This window comes from Besnoitia besnoiti, chromosome V (assembly GCF_002563875.1).
Source record: "Besnoitia besnoiti strain Bb-Ger1 chromosome V, whole genome shotgun sequence".
Classification (NCBI taxonomy): domain Eukaryota; phylum Apicomplexa; class Conoidasida; order Eucoccidiorida; family Sarcocystidae; genus Besnoitia; species Besnoitia besnoiti.
In genome coordinates, this window is record NC_042360.1 from 1,896,820 (window position 1) to 1,917,798 (window position 20,979).

The following is a 20,979-nucleotide window of genomic DNA, read 5'->3' on the forward strand; positions in this document are numbered from 1 at the left end:
TTTGGGGGCGGCGGGCGTCGTATTCGGTAATGGGGACCCTCAGAGAGGCACCACCAAAGAGCAGGAACTTCAATGAGGATCTCGTGGATGTTGCACTCACGCAGGTTTGTTTGGCAGGGACTCCATCGCCTTCAATAGCCTGTGTTGAAAGTAAGCCACTTTTACCTTAAAGAAAAGGGTTTGTTTGCAACCGCCATGGCTCTGCGCAGCTTCTGCTGCCAACCACAGGTGAACCTCAGAGACTCCGTGCTGTATGGGTTCCTAACGGGAGCGGTCTATATTCGAGGAGTGACACACCGAAAAAGCTTGTGCAAGCGACATGATAGAAGTGCCGCTGGGTCAGGTTGACGGAGGTAAAGCTTCTGTAGTCCACTTTTTTTTATCTCCTTCAGCGGTGCCTCCCCTCGACACACACACACCCCTCCGTGCGTAGGACGACAGGCCCAGACGAGACAGTCAGCCCGGAGTGGCGACGGCAGTATTTATTTGTTCGTTTTGGGAGCAGTCACCTGATCAGGCGGTTGCCGTCCGGGCTGCCGACGTCAGACACAAAAACTGTTCCGACCACAGCTGTCCGGTGAGACGCCGGGAGCAAACATTCCTGCAGACAACGACATCCAACGCAGCGGCAGGGGACACAGGGCGCCGACTTCAGTCCTGCGTGCGACAGAGCTCCTTCCTCCAGAACAGTGTGTCCCGCGTGTTGCCATCTGGATATTCTTAGTTGCCCCTCCTTGGGAAGAGCGCGCTTGCCTTCATTATCATCTTCATAACGCCGTCCTTTCCTGACTGAACACAGAGGTATCACAATTAGCGGTTTGGGGAATGAGCTCGATTCAAAACCCAAACTTCCTTCCTCATGCGTTCGGAGCGTTGGCTCACCAAGTTTGCCTTCGGCTGCACGGTGCACAGACTGCCACGATCCTCGAACAGCATCGACTCAAGTAACACCATCGCATCATTTCGTGGATGGCTTTTTGAGTCCCCTTTGTCCAAGGAACTTCCGCTGCTCGCCGTTTGCGCATTCACAACGAGAAGCACACAGGCCACCGCGGTCCCTGAAGCCGGGTGCTGATGTTGTGGCCTCTGTCATTGTCAGCGGCACTTTAGAAACGCAGTCCGTGGAGTTTCAGTCGAAGGAACAGGTGTTTGTAATGGGATTTGCAAGAGACACCTCAAACATAAAAGATAGTCTTTCAGCAGACATCCCATGGTCGGGTTGCTCATTAAGCACCACTGTAAGTGGAGTACGCCTCCAGACGAGTTGCAGTTCCCCGTTTCGCTCTCTCACCCTTCATCGCTGTCTGGCAATGTGACGTCGAGGAGAACCAAGCGCCCTCGGCGAACGTCGCTTGAACCGCCAACCTTCCTCTCGATGGTAAAGACCGCCATTCGGTGCGGCCACTCACCAGCGAGCGCCTCATGTTCTCCGCCGCCACGTTCTACTTGGAAGACACATCACTCATATCCGACTCCTTTTCATCATAACGGATCTCCAGCTCGCCTTATGTCCAGCCAACTTGGCCGCTTTGCATTACTTGCGTCGGTTACGCAGATCGCGCGGCAAGTGTATGCATGCTCCCCTAAGCCGTGATGGAAAAAGGAATCCGATTCCTAAGTCGCTGACCTCATAGTACCTCTTTTATGCAGCTCACGAGCATTGGCGATGAAGAGCGTCGCTAGGGACTCCACGGAATCGACAAGCCACTCTGAGGCTCCCCGAAACTGAGCTACGGGATTATCACTGGAGGCCGCCGCAGCCGGTTGTACTTCACATTCTGCAGCATCTCCGAATCTGTCAAGCAACCTTCCGTGGGATATTTCCAGGTACGAAACGCCTAAAGTCGATGATTGGTTGCCTGTTGGCGTATTCACACTCAGCTGTTCCAGCATCCGCCTGGGCAATATTAACAGACAAGCGAGTACAGGACGGCTTTCTGAGATGGGGGATGACGCCCACATACACATTGTTAGCAGAGATGAACGCAGGCATGCTTTATATCATGATGCACCTACATCGTCAGCCTATCCAGGTTTAAAAGTGCCTGAACTGTGCCTACGACGGGGTACATAATATATTAAAAACACACTTCTGCTGACCAGCTTGTTTCAGTCTGCAGATTGCTCCAGTGTACATCTACGCCATCACAATTTCTGAACGCTGTCACATGGTTTGACGCGCCTTGCAGCTTCAAACACCAGCCCTCCGCGCTCATCAGATGTAAAGGCGTCAGGGTCAAGATGCCTTCTGTCAATACGTCTTGAACAACTCTCTTCTGTTGCCTTCACAACAGAAGCGAAGGCTTGTCCGAGGAAGCGGTCGCCGGTGTCGCTGCCTGTTAAGAGAATCACCAAAAGCGCGCAATGACATGATCATAATGAAAGTCAACTGTCCCTCCCTCTCGCCTCTAGAACGGGAAAAGCCTGGCCACAGTTTGAAGAGACGCCTCTCTCGCCGAGTCTGACTGCACCATCAGGCTGAGTCCCTGCATATATTGCAGCAGTGGTCATTTCCTCATCTGGAAGCCTTCCCGTAGGTTGTTCGAGATGTCAGAAAATGGCTGGTTTCCTGCCGGTAGGCTTCAACTTTACCTCTCTTCCCCAGTAACAAACAACAACTGTCATAACCATTCAGGGCGTAGTCCACGAGTTCCTTGATTGATTCAAAGATAAGGCTTGGGCTTGCCTCCGGCCCTAAGACGTGGCTCGGCAGATTCCTTACAGGTAACGGACAGATGATAACGTAACCTCCGAGTGCGCCTTTATAACCCACCCCCAGCAAGCGGCAGCAAAGCATATGCCTCATGGAACTTTCCATCTCCTCACAATTGATACGTGAGTATGGTATGAGCACGCTCCAAAGACTAGCGTAGGACGGAGCATTTTCTATTGACAGAACAGGCTGGCAAGGTTGCGTTGCGGACGGGTAGTTGTCATCAAATGACAACTGAAACAAGATACGCTCGATGGTAGTGTTCGAGGAACCATGAAAGTGCACTGTTGCTTCGAACTGTGATGTGCTCTCATTTGCTTTCTACAGGAGACAGGAACCGAAAGGGAGTCCGCCGTAATAGGCGATGAAGAATCGCACTATTGCATCATTTTACGTCTTCTATAGATATCAAGACGGCGTTGGTCTTTGTAATGAGAGCACAGCAAGCCCGGTGTGCTCACGTACGTGATGAAATTGTCATGAGTAGACGACAACGTCACTTTAGTCTGTGCTGTATCCGATTGTGCCGTATTGTTATTGCACAACCGACACACCACCCGAGTGAACAGTGGTTTTACTTCCATGGTGGGCTGCAGCACTATGCAATAGACGGGGTACTTTCTGGTATCCTCCCTCTATCGAACGAAGATGTTGCACCTCCGCAGCATGTTTTGCACGACGCGCACAGGTTCGCTGTAAGCCTTGTTTTTTCAAGGTATTGTCTGCATAATCATTTGATTTATTTCTGGTCGAGCGAACAAACGCAGAACTCTGAATTTTTCGTGCTCGAAGGAGGCCTCCCTCTCGATTTCCTCCCCCCCTTGCAACGTCCCCTGTACACCGCCGTATCTACGAGCCTAGCCGTGCCACGGCATATCAGGTTCCAAAGAGCTGAGGGGCACCAACATACATAACATAATTTGCATGTGTGAAGGTAAACACACCGATAGTAACTTGCATGCCGCAAATTTCAAGGGACAGCCTTAGATACCCTCTATTCCACTCTTGTCGCCTCGATGCTGGGAGCCCCGCGATTCTCACGCCTTGCTTGGCATGCCACGGCGTGAGCCATGCAATGGGGCCCCAAGAACCTCAGCGAGACATGCAAAAACCATTTAGGGAGACTGGTCTTCACACTGCGAAGCAGGGACCGTAGGTCTACATAAAGAGCACTAATTTTTCGTGGAGCCATCGGTCCTCCTTCACGCACCCGAAGAAACGTGTGCATTCGAGTCCAGCAGCCGGTAACTAGAGCCCTCGGCAGTAATTCCTGATGAGCCAAGCTGAGGCGTCGTGGATGTCCCCGAGTGCCAAAACGCTCCGTGCCGCTAGTGGCCCATACACTCAAAGACCTTTCCTTATCACGTAAGATAGAGCGCCTCCCCGAGGCAACACCCAAAAAAGAATTACACCGGCGTGGCCCACAGCCATAATACAGTAGGTCAACCCTGGAGGAAGCGATGGGCGACTCCGAGTGAGTTGTGAGGTTCGCCATGAACGGGTGTCTGAAAGGCAAGCCGCAAGGATTGTGCCTTGCACCTGGCAAGTATTGGATAGTCCCTGGGGATGCAGTCGGGAGCTGAATCACTCGTTAGGTGCTCAGCTGCTCTCTGCAGTGCAGCGCTTCAGATTTTTAAGTCTCCGGTGGAAGGCGATGCTACGATTCCTGTGCCCACTGACTGCAATGTTCGGCTGTGAGCAACCGGGTGAGAGGGGTCGCGACACCCCCTGTTGTAGTGACCGGTTTCTGGATAGCAGGACGCCACCACAAACTCAACTCCCGTGCTATTCGCCACGTCGATACTGGGAAGGCCAGCAGGCACTTGCAGAAGGCTCCAACCAGACTACTGAAGTCGACTACGCCCCTAGACAACGTTCTCGGGCATTCGTATGAGCTACAAAGGCGGGGAAACTGACTGATGTGGGTGGCTACTTGTCAAAATCCAGGCTTTGATCGAAGGCTAGCAAGTGGAATCTAGGGGGCACGAAGCGAAAAAGTTGGCGGCAAATATGGACATAACAGGCAGTTTATCCTGTGAACCATCCGGGAGTCCTGGCCGCCGATTACTTCTTTTGCCTTGTGTGTACTCCCGGCTGCTCAACTTTTCGTGCAGGAGTGCACAAAAAGGCTTACTTGCTCGCGTTCCTCGCTACCCAATCGCCTGACGGGGCCCTGTGTTGCTAAGGCAGTGCTCCAGCGTGTTAACACAGGCGATTCTGTCCCGCTGAGGACCTTGCGCTAAAGGACGGGTCCTTCCCCCGTGTGATTAGCCTGTCCCCCTGCTTTAAGAAGGCAAATGTCGTATGACAATTCCATCATCTGACCCATCCCCGCGCTTTTCCACATGGCGACAACATTACGCAAGGGAAAGCTCGTTACCTGGAACGCCAACTTACCTGCCTATAGTATTCGGCGGTTCTCCGCCGGTGACCGTCACGAAGAGGATGTGCCGATATAGGGAACAGACTGGCCACTCTCTCTTCCGCCTGCCCGGCAACTTCTTAGATATTACGGAAAGCTCTTTCCAAACGCTTTTGCGAAGCTGCCACAGCAGGGAAATACACGAATGCCGAAATGCGTGTTTGTGTACGTCTGTCATCTCAGCCGCGGAGACGCCGTATCACACAGCCACTCGAATCGTCACGACCACTGATTCATCATCTTCACAGACACATGTCTTCTTTCCCCTCAGAACGTAGTGTTTCGTGTCGTTGCAATTCGTGGATCAAGCACACAGAAGCAGCGAAACCGAATTAGCTGCTACGGAAGCAGAGACCGTGTCTTGAGACAGCGGTGGCAACATGATTTCCACGGTGATCCCAAGGTAAAACGAATAGCGTCGCAGCGTTAGGACAAAATTGTATCACCGCATTACGGCCACACAATATGGAGCCTGATGGAATATTTTTTAACTTAAAGACCAAGTGCCACCGGCTACTGTTCTTGTATTGCACTGTGCCACCGTCGGTGCTGCGGGACGACGACGGCTGTCAAGTCGTACAGCTAGAAGCGCATGCGGTTGCAGAAGCGGTTGTTGGAAGATATCTGGCTGGCAAATCGAGACGAGTTATCAAATATGCCACCACGCATTGCTCTTCGATTGATGTCTTCAAAAATTCGCCGTCTCATCGACTAGACAGCTTCAGAAGCAACGACGGCCTGCGACATGTGGAAAGCATTGTTCCAAGGCTTATCTTGAAAAAAAAAGCATGCACTACATGGCTTCCGTCGACTATTCTTGCTGATGCGAATCGCTCGCACCGTCCTTTTCCTTATCAGGAGTGACGCACCAAGAATCGGTGACATAACTCATCTTTCTCGCGTGCGATATTTTCAAATTGTATCAGCTTCCTTAGGACGGTCCTCATGTGTCGAAAGGGAGCTCAGGCGATTTCGCGTAAGCCGGATTAGTTCGGCATAGCCCTGGGGACACAAAACGCGTGCACTGCTTCTGGTGCGTATTCGGCGAAATTGTGACCTCTTGGAAGATTACTCTTCGATGACATTCCCTGAAGTTGTGTCTGCGAGCCAGGAGAGACATACTCTACCATATCTGGTGAGAAAAGACGGACGTCCAGGTTTACTGTGTCTCAGTGGTTCTCTGCCGGCTCGTCTTCTCCGATGCTGGCTTTCGGCCGTCATCACATGACGCTGTCAGGTGGACCACGCGGTTTGCTCTGAATAGATGCTGTGACAGTGTTTGCAAGGATCAACAGAGGTCCCGTGTCCGATCCTGTGATGAAATGATGCCATGTGACTGAAAGTGCATCAGGCGATCGAAAGTCGGCTTAACGTTATAACAGATACTCGCTAAGCGCCCGCCTTCATTGCGTGCTGCGCGAAAAGCAGGGGCAGCGACGTCCGTCCCCCGTTTCTCTTCCCTGGGTGTGAACTTTGGCGACGTAATAAGTGAGGGCTCATGACGGACACGGCTGAGACGTTGAAGGCCTTGGCTGTGAGGCAGAAGAAGATGGAGGAGGAAATGGAGGCCTTAGCAGACTTCCTCAGTCAACCAGGTTAGTTTCCGTGAAGGCCGGTGACGGGGCTACTCATTCGCTTTTTTCTGTATTCAATAATGTCGCCACGCAGCTGTCCACTATTGACAATGATGACTAGTGCAGCAGTTCAGAACGCGGAAACCGTCTACTTATCTATCCCACTAGTGTGTGGCATATAGCGGCTGAGTGATCAAGAAAAATGAACTCAGTGAAATTTGTGTTTGGTTCAAAACTTTTTTATCGCTCCCACCGTGTCGCGGCGTGCGAATATTTTTGTGTCCTGGGTAGGTCTGCGTGGCCATTGATAACCGGTTTCTGCAGCAGAACAGCGCTGGGACGCTGGCGGGGGTGAAACTGGCTGAAAGAGTCCTTTAATCGCTTTTGTGACACCTGGAATAATCCATTCGTCATCCTGCGAGATAAGACTTCCCATAAGCAGTAAAATGTCTCGGGTTCGTGGTGCGACACGGTGTGTTGCAGGTATGCCGGGTTTGACTGGAAATCTGGTAGACGTCGAGGGATTCCCTCGGGCAGATATCGATTTGTACGCCGTTCGTGGGGCACGTCACCGATTGGCTGTACTCAAGACCGACTATCAAGAGATCCGTTCACAGATCGAAAAAGAACTGCTTGCCTTGCACGCCCAGGGTGCCGTGTCGGTTCCTCGTGGCGAGTCGGCTGACCGCACGAAGAACCTCAGAACTGGGGCGTCCGCTTCCGCCGACACTGAATATGGTAAGATTTTCAAGAGAGTTAGCATGGGGTGATACATCGCCGGGACTGCAAAGGAGTACGCTGGCTCAAAACAGAGGCACACGCAACAAGTGAAAGCAACCCGTCTGTGGGTCTCGGGCAGTGGGGCGTCCCTGTCCCGGCGTGCATGCGGCACACAGCGCAATGCCACAGGGATGCAAAAGCTGTTCCATAGAGCGTCCGATACATTGTAGCGGCAGCGTGGACTAATACAGAGGTCCTCGGAAACCTCCGGCAGCTTGTGGTTCCCCTGTGTTGTTACGACAAGCAATCAGGCGCCAGTAGTTTAGAGTTTGCTTCTCTCTTAGGAGGGCGAAACATGTTCAGCAATATCCGTGCGCATGCGGTCGAACGTTATTTATACCGGATATTCTCCCACGTGTGATGACTTGTTTGCTGGGCCTACAGCTTTGGAATTGTGCCCGTACGTGCCGTTCGCAAAGATCGATGAGCTGCACGAGAAGAGTCCCGCATCAACGGCTGGCTTCAGGTTGGGAGATCTCGTTCTCCAACTTGGTTCAGTCTTCATCCGCAATCCGAATGTAACACGAACTGCAGATGCGCCTGGTCAACCCAGTGTCTGCGTTGCCGAAGATGACGCACGCGGCTGCACAAGCGTCGAGGAAGTCTTCCGAAAGCTTCGGCAGGAAGTGGAGAGCCACAAAGGAGAAAATCTCTGTGTCACACTCCTCCGAAACAGTGATATGGTACATCTGAAGCTCGTACCTCAAACATGGGAAGGCATGGGTCTCGTGGGATGCCGTTTTACACCCGTAACACAAGGGATGCTGTAGTAGAGTTGTCAATCTGGCCTTACGTGTTTTATACACATGCCAAGCCATAGCCCCCGAGCAGTTCCAGTCTGTTCGTACACGCGGATTTCGTTGCTAAGCGAGGTATGCTGTTGTTTTGCGGGCGAGTATCTTGCCCTACAGGAGGACGGGCGCACGACCTTCTCCGGAACTTATGCGCGTACTTTTCCATGAGTAATTGCAGCTTCACTCGTTCACCCGGAGGCCACAGAGAAGTGACTGCTACCGACTGGGGACGAGACAATCGGCTCTAGCGTGCCTGTAGGAATCCTGTACTTCACGATATGCGAGCGATTGACCAGTCCATCACCAGCGGGCGTACTTTGCGATTAGAGATTACTCTGCATGCGGTAGTCTCGTGAGACTCCGATTGCATTGCCCGAACGGTCGAGAAGTTTAAACAGGTACGCGTAGGTCTGCCATTCTCGAATTGTGACCGTGAGAAACCAATGTACTCTGGTGATGGATAAGGCACCGTAAAGCAAACTGCCATCGCCGCAGGCTACACTGTGTTATCTGCAAGCGCTCCCCTTTGCGACTGCAAAACCGAACAATCTGCGTTTCGGTCAGACATGAGTAGGCTTGCAGCAGGAACTATGACTACTAAATGATGAAGACGATAGGCAGCGGCGTCGGTTTGTGCCGTGAAGAGCAGACCCGGTGATACAGCAGATACTGTTGGTCGTGCGCATTCTATATCCAGCGTACTTCTATATGGACTTCGAGCGTCAGCGCATACGGTGGAGCTTCGCAGAGGGGGGTCTTCGCAAGGCGTGCAGATTGCCCTAAAGAGGGTGCCAGGAGTTATGCTCGGCAGAGCTCAACACTAGATACTGGTGGCATCCCTCCAGCTTGTTTCTGGATGGCGTCTTCGGCTGGCAGCGAGAGCCCAAAATGCTAGTGTGCCGTCTCTCGGATACGAGATCCAACAGGAAATGCTACAGCAAGCTTTCTTTAGTGCACGCTGAGCGGAGGCTACTTATATCATGAGAAGAGCTCAGCGCGAGATAAGAGTCTTTGTTAGAGGTAGGCTGTTCAAGGAAGTGGACCAGCTCTACAACTTTCGACCGTAGTTGCGAGTTGGAAGATCGGAGTTTGGTCATCTTTAACTCCATTGTATCACGTTCGGCCTCGTATTCTCGTTTCAGATTCTGTCGATGTTCTTCTTCTTTTCTCTTGAGCTGTATGGCTTGTTCTTTGATGTGGGTTTCGTGCTCGAGGGACCGAAGCTTTGATTCTGTGTGCGCCAACTTTTCCGCGTAATTCCTTTTCACTTGCTCGATTTCGGTCTCATGCCTTCGGCGAATACCTACGAGCTCGCCTTCCATGGACGTGTTCCTGCTGCTCAGCTCGGCAACCTGGCGTTTGAGAGTCTCAACTGATGCCTCCGCATGACGTTTTGCTTGTTCACCAGAGGAAAGCGCGAAACGAGCCTCAACAAGTTCGGATTCCATACGTTGCTTTTCAGCCGCCATTGCAGACAGTTTCGCTGCAGTCGTTTTTTGCACGGCATCTAAGTCCTCCCGGAGCTTGTCTCTCTCCTTTTCCACAGATATTTTCGTTTGTTGGAGCTGCTGAACAAGAGCTTGTTGAGATTTGGAAGCTGACCGGAGTTCCTCTTTTGCCTGGCCGGCATCCGCATCTGCTAGTTTACACCTGCGCTCTGCTGCCTCAGTGCGAAGTGTGAGATCTGAATTGGCTGCAGCTAAGTCTTGGCTTCTTTGTCTCAGCTGCTCGACTTGCTGCTGAAGCTGGGATATCGTCCCTTCGAACCGATCATCCATCATGCTCCTCTGAAGGGCGATTTCGCTTGCGTGTTGCTCACGGATTTCGTCGAGTTGCTTTTTTACAACACTTGCGGAGACAGAGAGCTTTTCTTTTTCGATAGCGAGTTCTTGGTACTTCTGTTGCAGCTCTGTGAGGTTGTTTTTTACTTGTTCGTTCTCTCGTTCTAATGATACCGTCTTCCCCTCCAAGTAGTCAATAATTTCTCTAGCCTTCTCTGCCTCCCGGTCCGCGTCCTCGCTTTGGTGAGACAGCTGCATGAAGTTCTCTTGCAGCTCGGCAAGCTCAGTTTCGAGAGCTTGAAGATGTAGTTTCCTTTCTGCTTCTTTTGACTTTGATGCCTCCTGCGCTTCCTGTGCGATCCGGTGCTCATCGTCCACACGCTGGTGCAATGACGAGTTTTCCTGCTGAAGCTGAGAGAATGTCTGCTTGAGTGTCGTCAGCTCAAGACGATGCTTTTGCTCGCTAGAGCGCAGCATGTCTCTCTCTTCAATGAGAGCCTCAAGCTGAGTTTTAGCTTCTTCTAGTAGCTGTTGCAAGGCGTCATTTTGCCTTCGCACTTGGTTGCAAGCGGCTTCGTCCTGCGCCACTTTTTTCATTTGAGAGCGTAATGAGGCCATGGCGTGCTCGCAGTGCTCCACGTGAGTTTTCATAAGATGATTTTGGTCAAGGAGAACCTTCGTTTGTTCTTGCGTTACACTGTAGAGTTCCTCAAGATCACGTTTTTCATGAAGCAACGCAGACACAGTTTTTCCGGCAGTTTTGGCTCCATTGTCACTGCCACCATCACTAGCGAAAAGCGCCTGAAGTTGACTAGTTTTGTTACGGAGTTCTGTCCTCAGTGTTTCGTTCTCTTTTGTCAAAGTCATAATATTGCTTGTTAGGGTTTCAACGTCCGTCTCGCGTCTCTCTAAAAGAACCTGTTGATCCTTGATCCGCCTGTCGTATGCCGAGATGAGAGGACACATCAGCTGCATATCAAGTGTCCAAGCCGGCAAGGGCAAATTTGCGAGCTGGATATCCCCTCCGCCATTTCCTTCTTCATTAAAAGCGGCGTCGGGTGCTTGTGTGGCGCCCGTATGGCCACGAACTCCAGAGCGGGGGAAATCAGAGGCATGCTTCAGCTGCAGAATCCGGAGTTCCTTTGTTACGCGTTCATTGTAGTCGTGGAGGTCCGCGATCTCTTGCTTTAAGCGAGCTAAGTGCTGCATCAACTCGGGGTGGTCAGACTTCGCGAACGCGGGCAAGAGCTGAAGCGGAGTCCATTTTTGCTGTGGTCGCTGGATGTCGACCGTATGGTTGAGCGTGCTCGCCTCACACGAGAGCTTCCCTCCTATCATCATCCCTCTCCCCCGTAAATATCCGTCTTCACGAGAGGAGACATGAGTCCACTGCAGGTGGCATGCCTGGGGGGGGGACCTTTAACGAATGTAAGAAAGAATTTGCCCTGCCCAATGAACACGTTATGATCCCCTCCCGGACGATGCTTTCTTTTGCAGAGATTATTTTAGTCCGGAAGGCGAATTCACCGCGAGCACTCGACAGAAAGAACCATCTCACGTGGAAAATCTACAGCGCGGGCATGAGGGTGTGCCTCTTTCGCGCCCCACAAGGAGATACGCTCTCATATGAGACGAGTTGAGCTGTTGAGGCTTGCCTGAACTGTTGCCACTGTTAGACAGGGTGACTTTGGTGTCTTCGTCTTCAGGATTTGTGTTCATGTGATATGCTCCTTGCTTTGTGCTTTGTGCAGGTCGATACATCACATGTGTTACATGAACTCTATCAAAACTTGCGTCGCGCCTTGTGGGTCTGCCGGAAGAAGACGGAGGGGGGGTCTCGGGGGAGACTGAAGCAACGGATGTAATGCGACCTGGGGTCGTGGGGCCAGCCACCAGAGAACTGCATGCAGCTGGCCGGAGCAAAAACACTTTCGGTGATGTGACGACATCGTGGCAGTGGCTCACATTGTTTTCTGTCGCACTATACTCGCGAATGCATCGTCATCTAGTTGTAGGCGTGTGCCCTGCAACAATCACTGCGGTTTTCAGGCGAGCGTACATAACCAGCATTTTGTTGCCTGATGGCGGTGATGACCAACACACCCACCCTGTACTCTGCGAACAGTTGGAAAGCCACAAGCTGTGGAAAGCAGAAGAGTCGCAAGAGGTCACCACATGTGGGAGTGCCTTTCTGCGACGCACGTAGCCACAGTGATGTTAGGGTTTCTGTCGGGAGTACTGGAACATCCCCTGTCAAACAGACATGCTATAGGAGCAGGACGGGGGACAGCTGTCTCGCAGCGCATATGATGCCATGCCCTGCTGCTGGAACGAAAAAAAAATGACCGACACGGGCGAGTTTGGCACCCCTTGTCACACAGGGATACGCAGTCCTCAGTGTGAGAAACTGAAGGCAATATCCTCAAAACCTAGCGCGGGTATTATCGGCAACCGATCACACTGCGAAGGATGAGCTGTGTTTCTTTAACTGAAAGCTCGCGCAAGATACACAACCTTCGGTGGTTCCCTTCATTCACGACTGGTTCGAAGAAAAGTGAAAGCTATGATTCGTACGAGCACCCTCATGCTCAATACATACACGCGAAGGATTCGCGATGCGAACAGTGCTACCATTTAACCTCTGCCGTGCACGGATGCTCATGGGTTGTGTGCCTTTAAAGCTCTGGAAAGAAGCTTCAAGAGCACATCGTCGCTGCCACCGATTTCCTGAGTACGTGGCTAAACTTCCACATCCAAAAGGAGTGTCGGAGCAACCTCCAAGCGCCGCTTCATGTTTTAGTTACGCGGGGTCGGATCATAACTAACTCAGAAACATAGTTTTCTTTGGTGCAGCTATGAAAGAGGTGGCAGCGTCATCAATCGTGGTTTCTTGCACCAAGTCTTTCCTGAGTAGCTTCGTCACTTTTATGCCCAACTAGTATTCTCTAGGGCGCCAAAACCTGCCGGTACAGAAAGCCTTTTTTATATTTCACGTCACGGAGTCGCTGCATATTGACAAGCCTCCTGTTGATTCGCCATGGAAATAGCACCTGAGTAATTCAAGGCCCGACACTCGGACGTGAAGATACTCAAAACACGTGTCACAAATAATTCCAAAAATGATATGAAGAACTATAGAATGCCATTATCCAAACGTAGGAGGAGCAACCACCTTCGAAATAGGTACACATATATCAAAGTCTGCATAAGATAATCATCCCATATCGCCCCGGAGCTGCAGGTGGCATGACGGTACACAAAAAGCCGTTGGAGAGCCGCACGACTCACCCAGCGCCGTCTCTGCCACCATCAGTGGATACACTATCTGTTTGATCGCTGAAACCGTTCCACTTCACCGGGGAATGCACTGAGAAACAGAGGTCGCCGTCAGCAGGGTCCAGGCCGACGGTTCAACGGATACTGGAAGCACCGGACCGTGACACTTCCGCGCAGTCCTAGATCAGACCATGCCGGCGCAAATCTCACAAACTACACACAACTACTGACAAAAGCTGAGGCAAGTAGATACAAGTGCTATTGTCTTTGCCCAAAGGACTTTCAGAATGATTGGAACTGGCGCATTGCACCTGTCAACCCTATCACACGCATTCCTGCTTCATAGCACCTCTGTTCCCACGAACAGGGCAGACGCCCCGTACGCTAGTGAACGATTTACGGTCCAGTCACTATTATGCTCGCGACCGCATGGTGCGGACACGTAGCCGGCTGTACACGAGGAGCAAGCTACACAGCTTCGGCACAAGAGCCGCTGCAGCACATTTCTCCCAGCTAACAGACGACGTCGATGCCGACGTTCGTGCCTCCTTCGCCACTGAGCTATTTGTAGTATCAAAGCCTGCCGGCTCAACGCACCGACGACGGACAGATCTGCCAACTGTTCGACAGGCTCCTCTGGATTTACCTTGACCTCCCACAACTCCAGCAGCGTACTACTCACATCGCGCGTTACCGCTGGCTGCAGCGGCTGCGACCGCAGCTTTTTGCCTTTCAGTTCCTTCCATTTTCTCACGAACGTCAATTTCACGACTTCTCCAAACCGTCGGATGACAGTCTTCGCCACGGCAGCCTGCAATCTCGTTGGTGGTGGAGGACACACTAAGACGTCTGGCAACATGGGAAGGGAGATGCGAGGTGACAATTCCGCAGACTGTTCCTTCTGTGGAGGACTCTTCGGGTCACGTGGACTTTCTGGAGGGGTTGCCGGAGGCGGAAGGGATGGCTCCTCCTCAGCCAGACGGACCACAGCGGCGGGCATGACAGGAGCGACACTCTCGGATGCAGAAGGCGCTTCAGATTCATGGGGTTCAGATGAGGTCGATCCTTGCTCAGTTTCAGACCCCGACTCTGATACTGCTTTCTCCACCGTCTGTGGCAACGGCATTTCTGTACCACTTCGCTGGATTTCCTCGAGCAGCGACAAACCGGAAGCTTCCACATTCTCCTCTGCCTTCCGCGATGACCAATTGTGCAAGATTGACATTCGAGGACCCCGCTCTGCTCTCCTCACCGCTGGGGCACTATACGGACGCGCGACAGCAGTTGGAGGAGGTGCCAGATAAGACACAACCTCTTCAGCGAATATCGACTTCCTGGGCACCTCGCGGGACTCCTTTGATTTGTCACTCTCCCCGCTGCGGGCGCTAGCTCTACGTTTAGCCGCAGCGGTAGTCAGCGTTGCAATTTTCTCATCAGCTTCCTCTACGCGCTCGCGCAACTTCGCGCACGCATCGGACATTCTGAAGACAGGATCGACATCAGCACCACATGCGCAAGACAACGGACCATAATGCCATGGCTAAAAACCAGGGCATAATGCCTCTCCCTGCGTTTCCGAATTCATTACAGAAAACCTCCGCGCAGGGAGCTATGCACGACGAAAGCATAAGCACAAACGACGCCAATACAGCAACTGACCAGGCAGCGTGGATGCACGCCTCCACAGCGCTTTCAAGCCAACTACTCGAACAGGTATTCTGCCTGCAGTCCACGTCTGAGTCTGTGCCGCCTGAAACAAACTCGCTTCACAACGCAGCTCTGACACACACTAATGAACGCTTCCTCATGTCCGACATACTTAATGTACTTCTGTTTCAAAACCTCGTATTGGCGTAGACTCTCCTCTGCCTCCTCGTCTCGCTTTCGTAGTTCTTCGATATGCCCCTGGTGCTGTTTCTTGAGCCGCCCTTGCAACTCGCTTATCAAACCCTCCTGAAGGCACATCGTGAAACAAAACAGAGATACAGTGCCGTCACTACGACTACCGCACAGGTACTTACACGCGCGAAAGCCCGCTCTCCACGCGTAAAGTGCCCTCACACGCGACTGATGGCAAGACTGAGTGACGCAAGCGACCGAAACAGTAGCTGTTACCATAAGGTCCTCGCTTGCAGTGAAAGCTCGAAGAAGAACAACCCAAACCTACTCTCCTGCGATCCATGCCATCGCGAGCGTGAATATCTCTCTCCAGTGCATCAAGCTGCTCGCGCTGCTGCTGTGCGAGCTGTGAACGAATCACACATATCGCAACGTAAGACGCGGACGTTAAGTGCAGTGAAACCGTAAAACGCAAATCGCCGAATTACTCCTGCGCTTGGTCCTGTTGAGGTGGTAGGGTCAAAAGCTGTCCTCGAGCCAGCACGGATGACAGTATTGCGACGCTGTGAACTCTCGACGTTTTTCCTGCTGCTTTGAGCCTTCTCGGATTCTCTCAAAGCGGTCCACGGCATTGAAAACGCTGCACAACTTCGAGGAAATCAATAAAAGTTGGGTACCACTACGCGACAGTTGTCGGCATTTGCGAAGAGGTTTATTAATCGTGGTAAACGAGCCCCTGGAACTCGATAAGCAGAACCTCAAAAACAAGCAGTCGGAGAACGCGGTCTTCGTATTATGCAACCCATGTGCTCACGTCGAAATTCAACTTAAGTTTTTGCTCCGCCAACTCAACCTTCTTCTTGTATCCGTCCAGTGTGTCTTGAAGCTGCAGGCGCAGGAGAGCAAACAAAAAAATTCGACTATGAGGGGACAAGTATCACCCTGTCCAAGAGCCTTTACACAGAACCCTCCCGCCCCAACACTATGTCCCCACCTCGTATCGAAAAGCCAGCACCGACTGACGCGAGTCTACAAGAAACCACGATAGCTCATAACGCATATATGAATACAACTTACATATACAAATGCCCCTAAAGACTCTGCAGTGCTCGAAAGCTAGGGTCGTGCACTGACAAAGAAAATACCGAGGATGCGTGCCACAGTCTTCTCCTGTGCTGCAGCACCTCGCCCAGACAAAAACCCTACGGCTATGTGGCTTACATGCTGGCGCTCCTCTAGGTTGTTCTCCTTCTCCTTGCTGAAAAGCGCGCCGAGATGGTAGCACACAGACAAATAGAAGTCCGCCATTTGAAGAAATGTCATCTTCAGCTGCGTCGCGTGTGCTCGATCCAGAACAAGGGCGCCGCGCGTATCAGCCGCCTGTGATTTATTGGTGCCGCCCTCGTTTCCTCCGGCATTGCATCCCGTGGCCATGCCAGGTTTCCCACCGCCCGCGGATGTGTCGTCGCCAGTTTTTGCGCTTGACAGTTCCTCCCTAGCGGTGATGCTGCCTAGAGATGTCTCCTTAGCGGAATTACTTGCAGCAGCATCCTTTCGAGACGCTTCCAACGCTGCCTCTCGCAAACGTGCAGGGCTACAACGGCTCCACAAACTGCGCCCGCGGGATCCTGTGCCTTCTGGACGAAGTAAAAAACCGAGACTATCCCCGCCATCCGTGTCTGTAGGATCGTCTGGCATCTGAAAGGCATTTTGAACTGTTGGCAAACACGATGGAGAAGGAGGAACGGCACACCATCTGTTTTTTTTTCCTTCGAGAAGTCTTGCCCTCTATTGTTGGTGCAGTGGCCTCAGAGCTTACGACCTTGATAAGACCAAGTGTGGAAGCCATGGAAGAGTTCAGCCTCGCGTTCACCTATCTTCCCTGGTTGTAATCACTGAAGGTTTCCCGCTTCCAGAGATGACAATTCTACGGTCAGTGGAAAACCGATGCGACTCTCCTGGCATACCCCATGAGCCTACACCAATGTCCGTTCCTCTGGCATGCCTAACACCCACCCGCCCATCCCTTAGCAAAAAACAAAAATCATCACGCAAAACACGAGCGCGCGAAAAGGACATCCCCCCCCTGTTCGGTGACGAATGCCTCGCTAAAAACAACATCTTCCCGCTATTACTGAGGCTTCCCTGCAGCATCCGTGTCTGCGGAATAGCTTACTATAAAGAAAAACTTTCCGTTTCGCCCGTTTCACGAGCTGCTCCATGCTATCGCCGTCCATAACGTTGTCCAGGCGTTCGAAGTACCGGGCGCCTTGCCCATGCCCAACGTATTCATGGCGATCGCCTATTTTGTCTGCACTCCCCCCTGAACGATACCATTCGCCCTGCCGCAGTAACGCGGCTACTTCCTGAAGGTCGGGCGACAGCCACGGCGTGGCAGGACCCTGGCTCTGCTCGGATTCCAGCAGGTTCGATCCCCGCCCAGACCCACAGACGGTGTGAGACCTCGGCCGAGGGCTGATGCCGCGGCCGCCTGTGCCCAGAGCACTGCCTCCATCGTCACTACCAAGACCTGTCGCTGTACCCGTCGGAGACCCAAGAAAGCCGCTACCTCCCACGGCTCCAACGACACTGAGGTGTCGCGGGCTCGCAACGCGCCTCATCAGTGCCCTTAGCTCTTCCGGGCTGCGCCGTCCTCCCTCACCGGCATGAAGTCGGAGTCCAGTTGAAGTTGCTGTATCGCCCCCCGCAGTCTCCCCCGATTCACCACGAGCTCCCCCATCGGTGCCCGGTGTATCCAATGTTCGACGTGTGGTTGAACGGAGGACAACCGGCGCACTGACCATAAAATCGGCGGAGACTGGGGCGTCCCTCTGCAGCCGCTCCAAACGAAGACGGGGGACTACACTACGGAACGCCGCAGCAGCAGCCGCCATGAGCTGATGGGGACTCTGGGAGCGTGAACGTGGAGAGCTGTACGACGGCGAAAGAGGCGTTCGGACGCCGAGTGGCGTCACCGCATTGGGTGAGGTCGGTGTGACAGATGTGGGCGATGGAGGCGGAGGGGCGAGCTCATCAAGCACAGTCACCGTCGGTGAAGGGAGGGAGCCCGTCTCGAAGCGCGGCGAACCATGTGATAAATCCCGCGTATGTGATGGTTTGGCCTCTTCTGGCACGGCCACCGACACAGACGGATGACCGGCGGGTTCTAGCGCTCTGACTACCACACGCGGGTGGTCGGTTCTCGGTGTCACAATTCCTGAGCTTACGGGGGACTGCGGGGGAGTAGACTGTGGGATCATTTCATTGATTAGAACCTAGAGGAGAGAAAACGACATAGGGAGAGTCATCAATAATCAGCTACCTGTCTGTGTATTGCTTCTCCCGAGCACAAATCTGACGCCGCGGCACACGCCCGTCCTCTCCCTTCTAGGTGTGTGCGATCCCCGCACAAAGAGCTTTGCCTCATTACGGTAAACGTTCTCACTGTCACTCAGTCCAGCGTTCGGCGCCCGTTCGCGCGCCCACCGTTCAAATGAGACAGCATCACGCATCACGAATCGCACCTCTTTAACTTGGCTGGCGTCCCACGAATTCTGGCGCGGGAGCTTCATCTCCAGTGCGTTCAAGATGGAAACGGAGCAACCTGAAAAGGTTAAACAGGCCACAATGCGCACGACAGACGCACGTCACACAGGATGCGCCCAGCACCACACATCCACAACTTCCCACGCTCTGGGTCAATAGGAACAAAAAAAGACTCGTGACACAGATGTTAACAAACACGAACAGTTATCCGTATTCTATCACGTAATGCGAAGCTGTTGCATCATGGCTTGAACCCCACACAAGGTGTTACCCAGAGTGCTGAAGCTGTCTGCCCGCTTCAAATGCTCAGTGGAAGCTGTGGCAGGCACTCACCGGACAGTTTTTCGAAGTCAGCCAGACGAATTCTTCCATCTTCGCCCTGAAACACGCCTCGCCAAACAAGCAGCTGGTCTCCGTGAGGTGGCAAACCTGTCACAGTCTGCACCAAGCACTGTATTACCGGATCTTCGCAACCTTCTGGGTATATATATATATATATATATATGCCGACAATACTGAATGATAACCCTAAACACGTCAGTCTACCGGCCGATCAACGCAGCAACTGAGGCGTCGCGCCCATGTAACCTACAAAGCGAAGCACTGCCCACCATCCGTGAGAGCTTGCACTCCGGAAGTTGAAGTTTACAGCTGCTGGCAGTTACAATTAGAAAGCAGCCCATATGGGGTTCTCCACTGCACCACCAAGATTCATCGCATTAAGGTCTGTGGTCTGTATCCCATGAAACCTACTGCAATTCCATCGACAAGCTTTGACAGCTCTTCTCTAACGGTCCCCGGAGTAGGTGGCTCTGACTCGCCCGACGCGGCAGATTCTTCTGAACTCGCCTCTCTTTCCTGCGGGTCAATATTAGAGGATGCTGTGTCCTCGGGCCTCCCGGCTGCTCTACTCCTCTCGGTAGCCCTCGAGCTGCCAGGCACCTCCTCGCTGGCCCCCCGTGAGGTCGGCGCCATGACTGACTATCAAACTCGTTGTGGAGCCTCCACGCTGTCACAGGTTACGGCGCGAAGCGAAGAACAGGCATCAAGCAACCAAGTTTGATGCTCCACTCCTCTGCTCTCAGAATCGACGGCTGCTTCTAAGTCAGACCGACAGCAGTTCACTGTGTAGTTGGGGCCCGCAAGGCCCGTTGGCCCGGAGCGACAGTGGTCTAAAACAACCAAAAAAAAAGCTTCTTCGGAGTGGGGCTCTTCACTAGCGGCCTAGCAACCACATAACAGAGCCAAAAGGAAGACATCCTCCGCAAAACGAGTTAATTGGCGTGCTTCTCGTCGCTGCGTCTCAACAGATGCATCTGCTGCACAGTACAAGGACGACCCCTGTACATGAACGGCGGCTCATATCGTAGGAAGCGAAGGAACTACAAAAAAGGGAAATACACCATGGGACAACAAAAAGGTTGCGTTCTTTCAAAGGGAAGGGTATCTCAATTCGCGTCAGACTTCTGCCCGAACCCTGTCCTCGCCGTTTGTAGCTCAACACGGAAGCGAAGAGTGCCGACGATGTACCGTCCCCCATGAGACTGACAGTCCTCATCCAGCCACTGCGGAAAGGGCTGGCAGTCGCAGAAGCACAGTGGAATCTGGTGGCCCGTGAAGAAGGAAGAAATCACTCGGAGGAGCTCAGAAAACGCGACGAAACTGAAGTCTGCTCCCGATAAATCGAGATCCTCTGTCGTCTCAAATAATTAAGAAGCCGAAGCCACGCACGAGGCTCGGCAAAGCCAACGGCTCGTGCTGTGCACAACGTGAGGCCGCCGAAACGACCAAGCCGATTACAGAGAACACTTCATACCCAAGGCTGGGTCAGCCAAATTTAGAAAATAAGGTGGATTCTGCGTGAACTCCCGCAAAAACGGCATGTGTAAAGCATTGGTTGGCACCCTCCGCTGGCCCGCCCGCTCGCTCCCTGAATACACTGGCGAGCTTCAAGCTGCAGGCGTCTAGTCCAGTAGACCGCGTGGCCTCCAACCATCGACACAGCCGCCTGTCACCCGTGTGCACTTTCCGGCCCTCCACTACAGTGCTCATTTAGTGTCAGTTTTTCGAGGCAGGTCTTGGGCCGCTATGGACCTTAATAATAGCAGGATTCTCAACGAGCAGTCGATATTTTCCGCTGACGACAGCTCCTGAAGATCGCTTGAGCGACAGGGACTTGGTCCCCCTCGATGCTCTTGTGTCTCCGCTTGCGACCCAGCCCTCCTACGCATCCACCGGCAGTAGCCAACAACCG

General features: G+C 52.8%; 3 protein-coding genes across 3 annotated transcripts; 1 reads left to right on the forward strand and 2 right to left on the reverse strand.

The window, feature by feature from the left end:
- Positions 1 to 6,633: 6,633 nt before the first annotated feature.
- On the forward strand, positions 6,634 to 8,259 carry BESB_060880 (putative proteasome (prosome, macropain) 26S subunit, non-ATPase, 9; the record flags this gene model as incomplete). Its single annotated transcript, XM_029364502.1, has 3 exons — positions 6,634 to 6,730; positions 7,193 to 7,447; positions 7,874 to 8,259. The coding sequence occupies 3 exons, from the start codon at positions 6,634 to 6,636 to the stop codon at positions 8,257 to 8,259; spliced, it is 738 nt and encodes a 245-aa protein (XP_029219210.1).
- Positions 8,260 to 9,215: 956 nt separating this feature from the next.
- On the reverse strand, positions 9,216 to 11,402 carry BESB_060890 (uncharacterized protein; the record flags this gene model as incomplete). Its single annotated transcript, XM_029364503.1, has 1 exon — positions 9,216 to 11,402. The coding sequence occupies one exon, from the start codon at positions 11,400 to 11,402 to the stop codon at positions 9,216 to 9,218; it is 2,187 nt and encodes a 728-aa protein (XP_029219211.1).
- Positions 11,403 to 13,680: 2,278 nt separating this feature from the next.
- On the reverse strand, positions 13,681 to 19,700 carry BESB_060900 (uncharacterized protein; the record flags this gene model as incomplete). The annotated part of the gene is made up of 9 exons (XM_029364504.1): positions 13,681 to 14,821; positions 15,160 to 15,293; positions 15,508 to 15,585; positions 15,994 to 16,065; positions 16,401 to 16,894; positions 17,356 to 18,454; positions 18,704 to 18,783; positions 19,059 to 19,104; positions 19,479 to 19,700. The coding sequence occupies 9 exons, from the start codon at positions 19,698 to 19,700 to the stop codon at positions 13,681 to 13,683; spliced, it is 3,366 nt and encodes a 1,121-aa protein (XP_029219212.1).
- Positions 19,701 to 20,979: the final 1,279 nt, after the last annotated feature.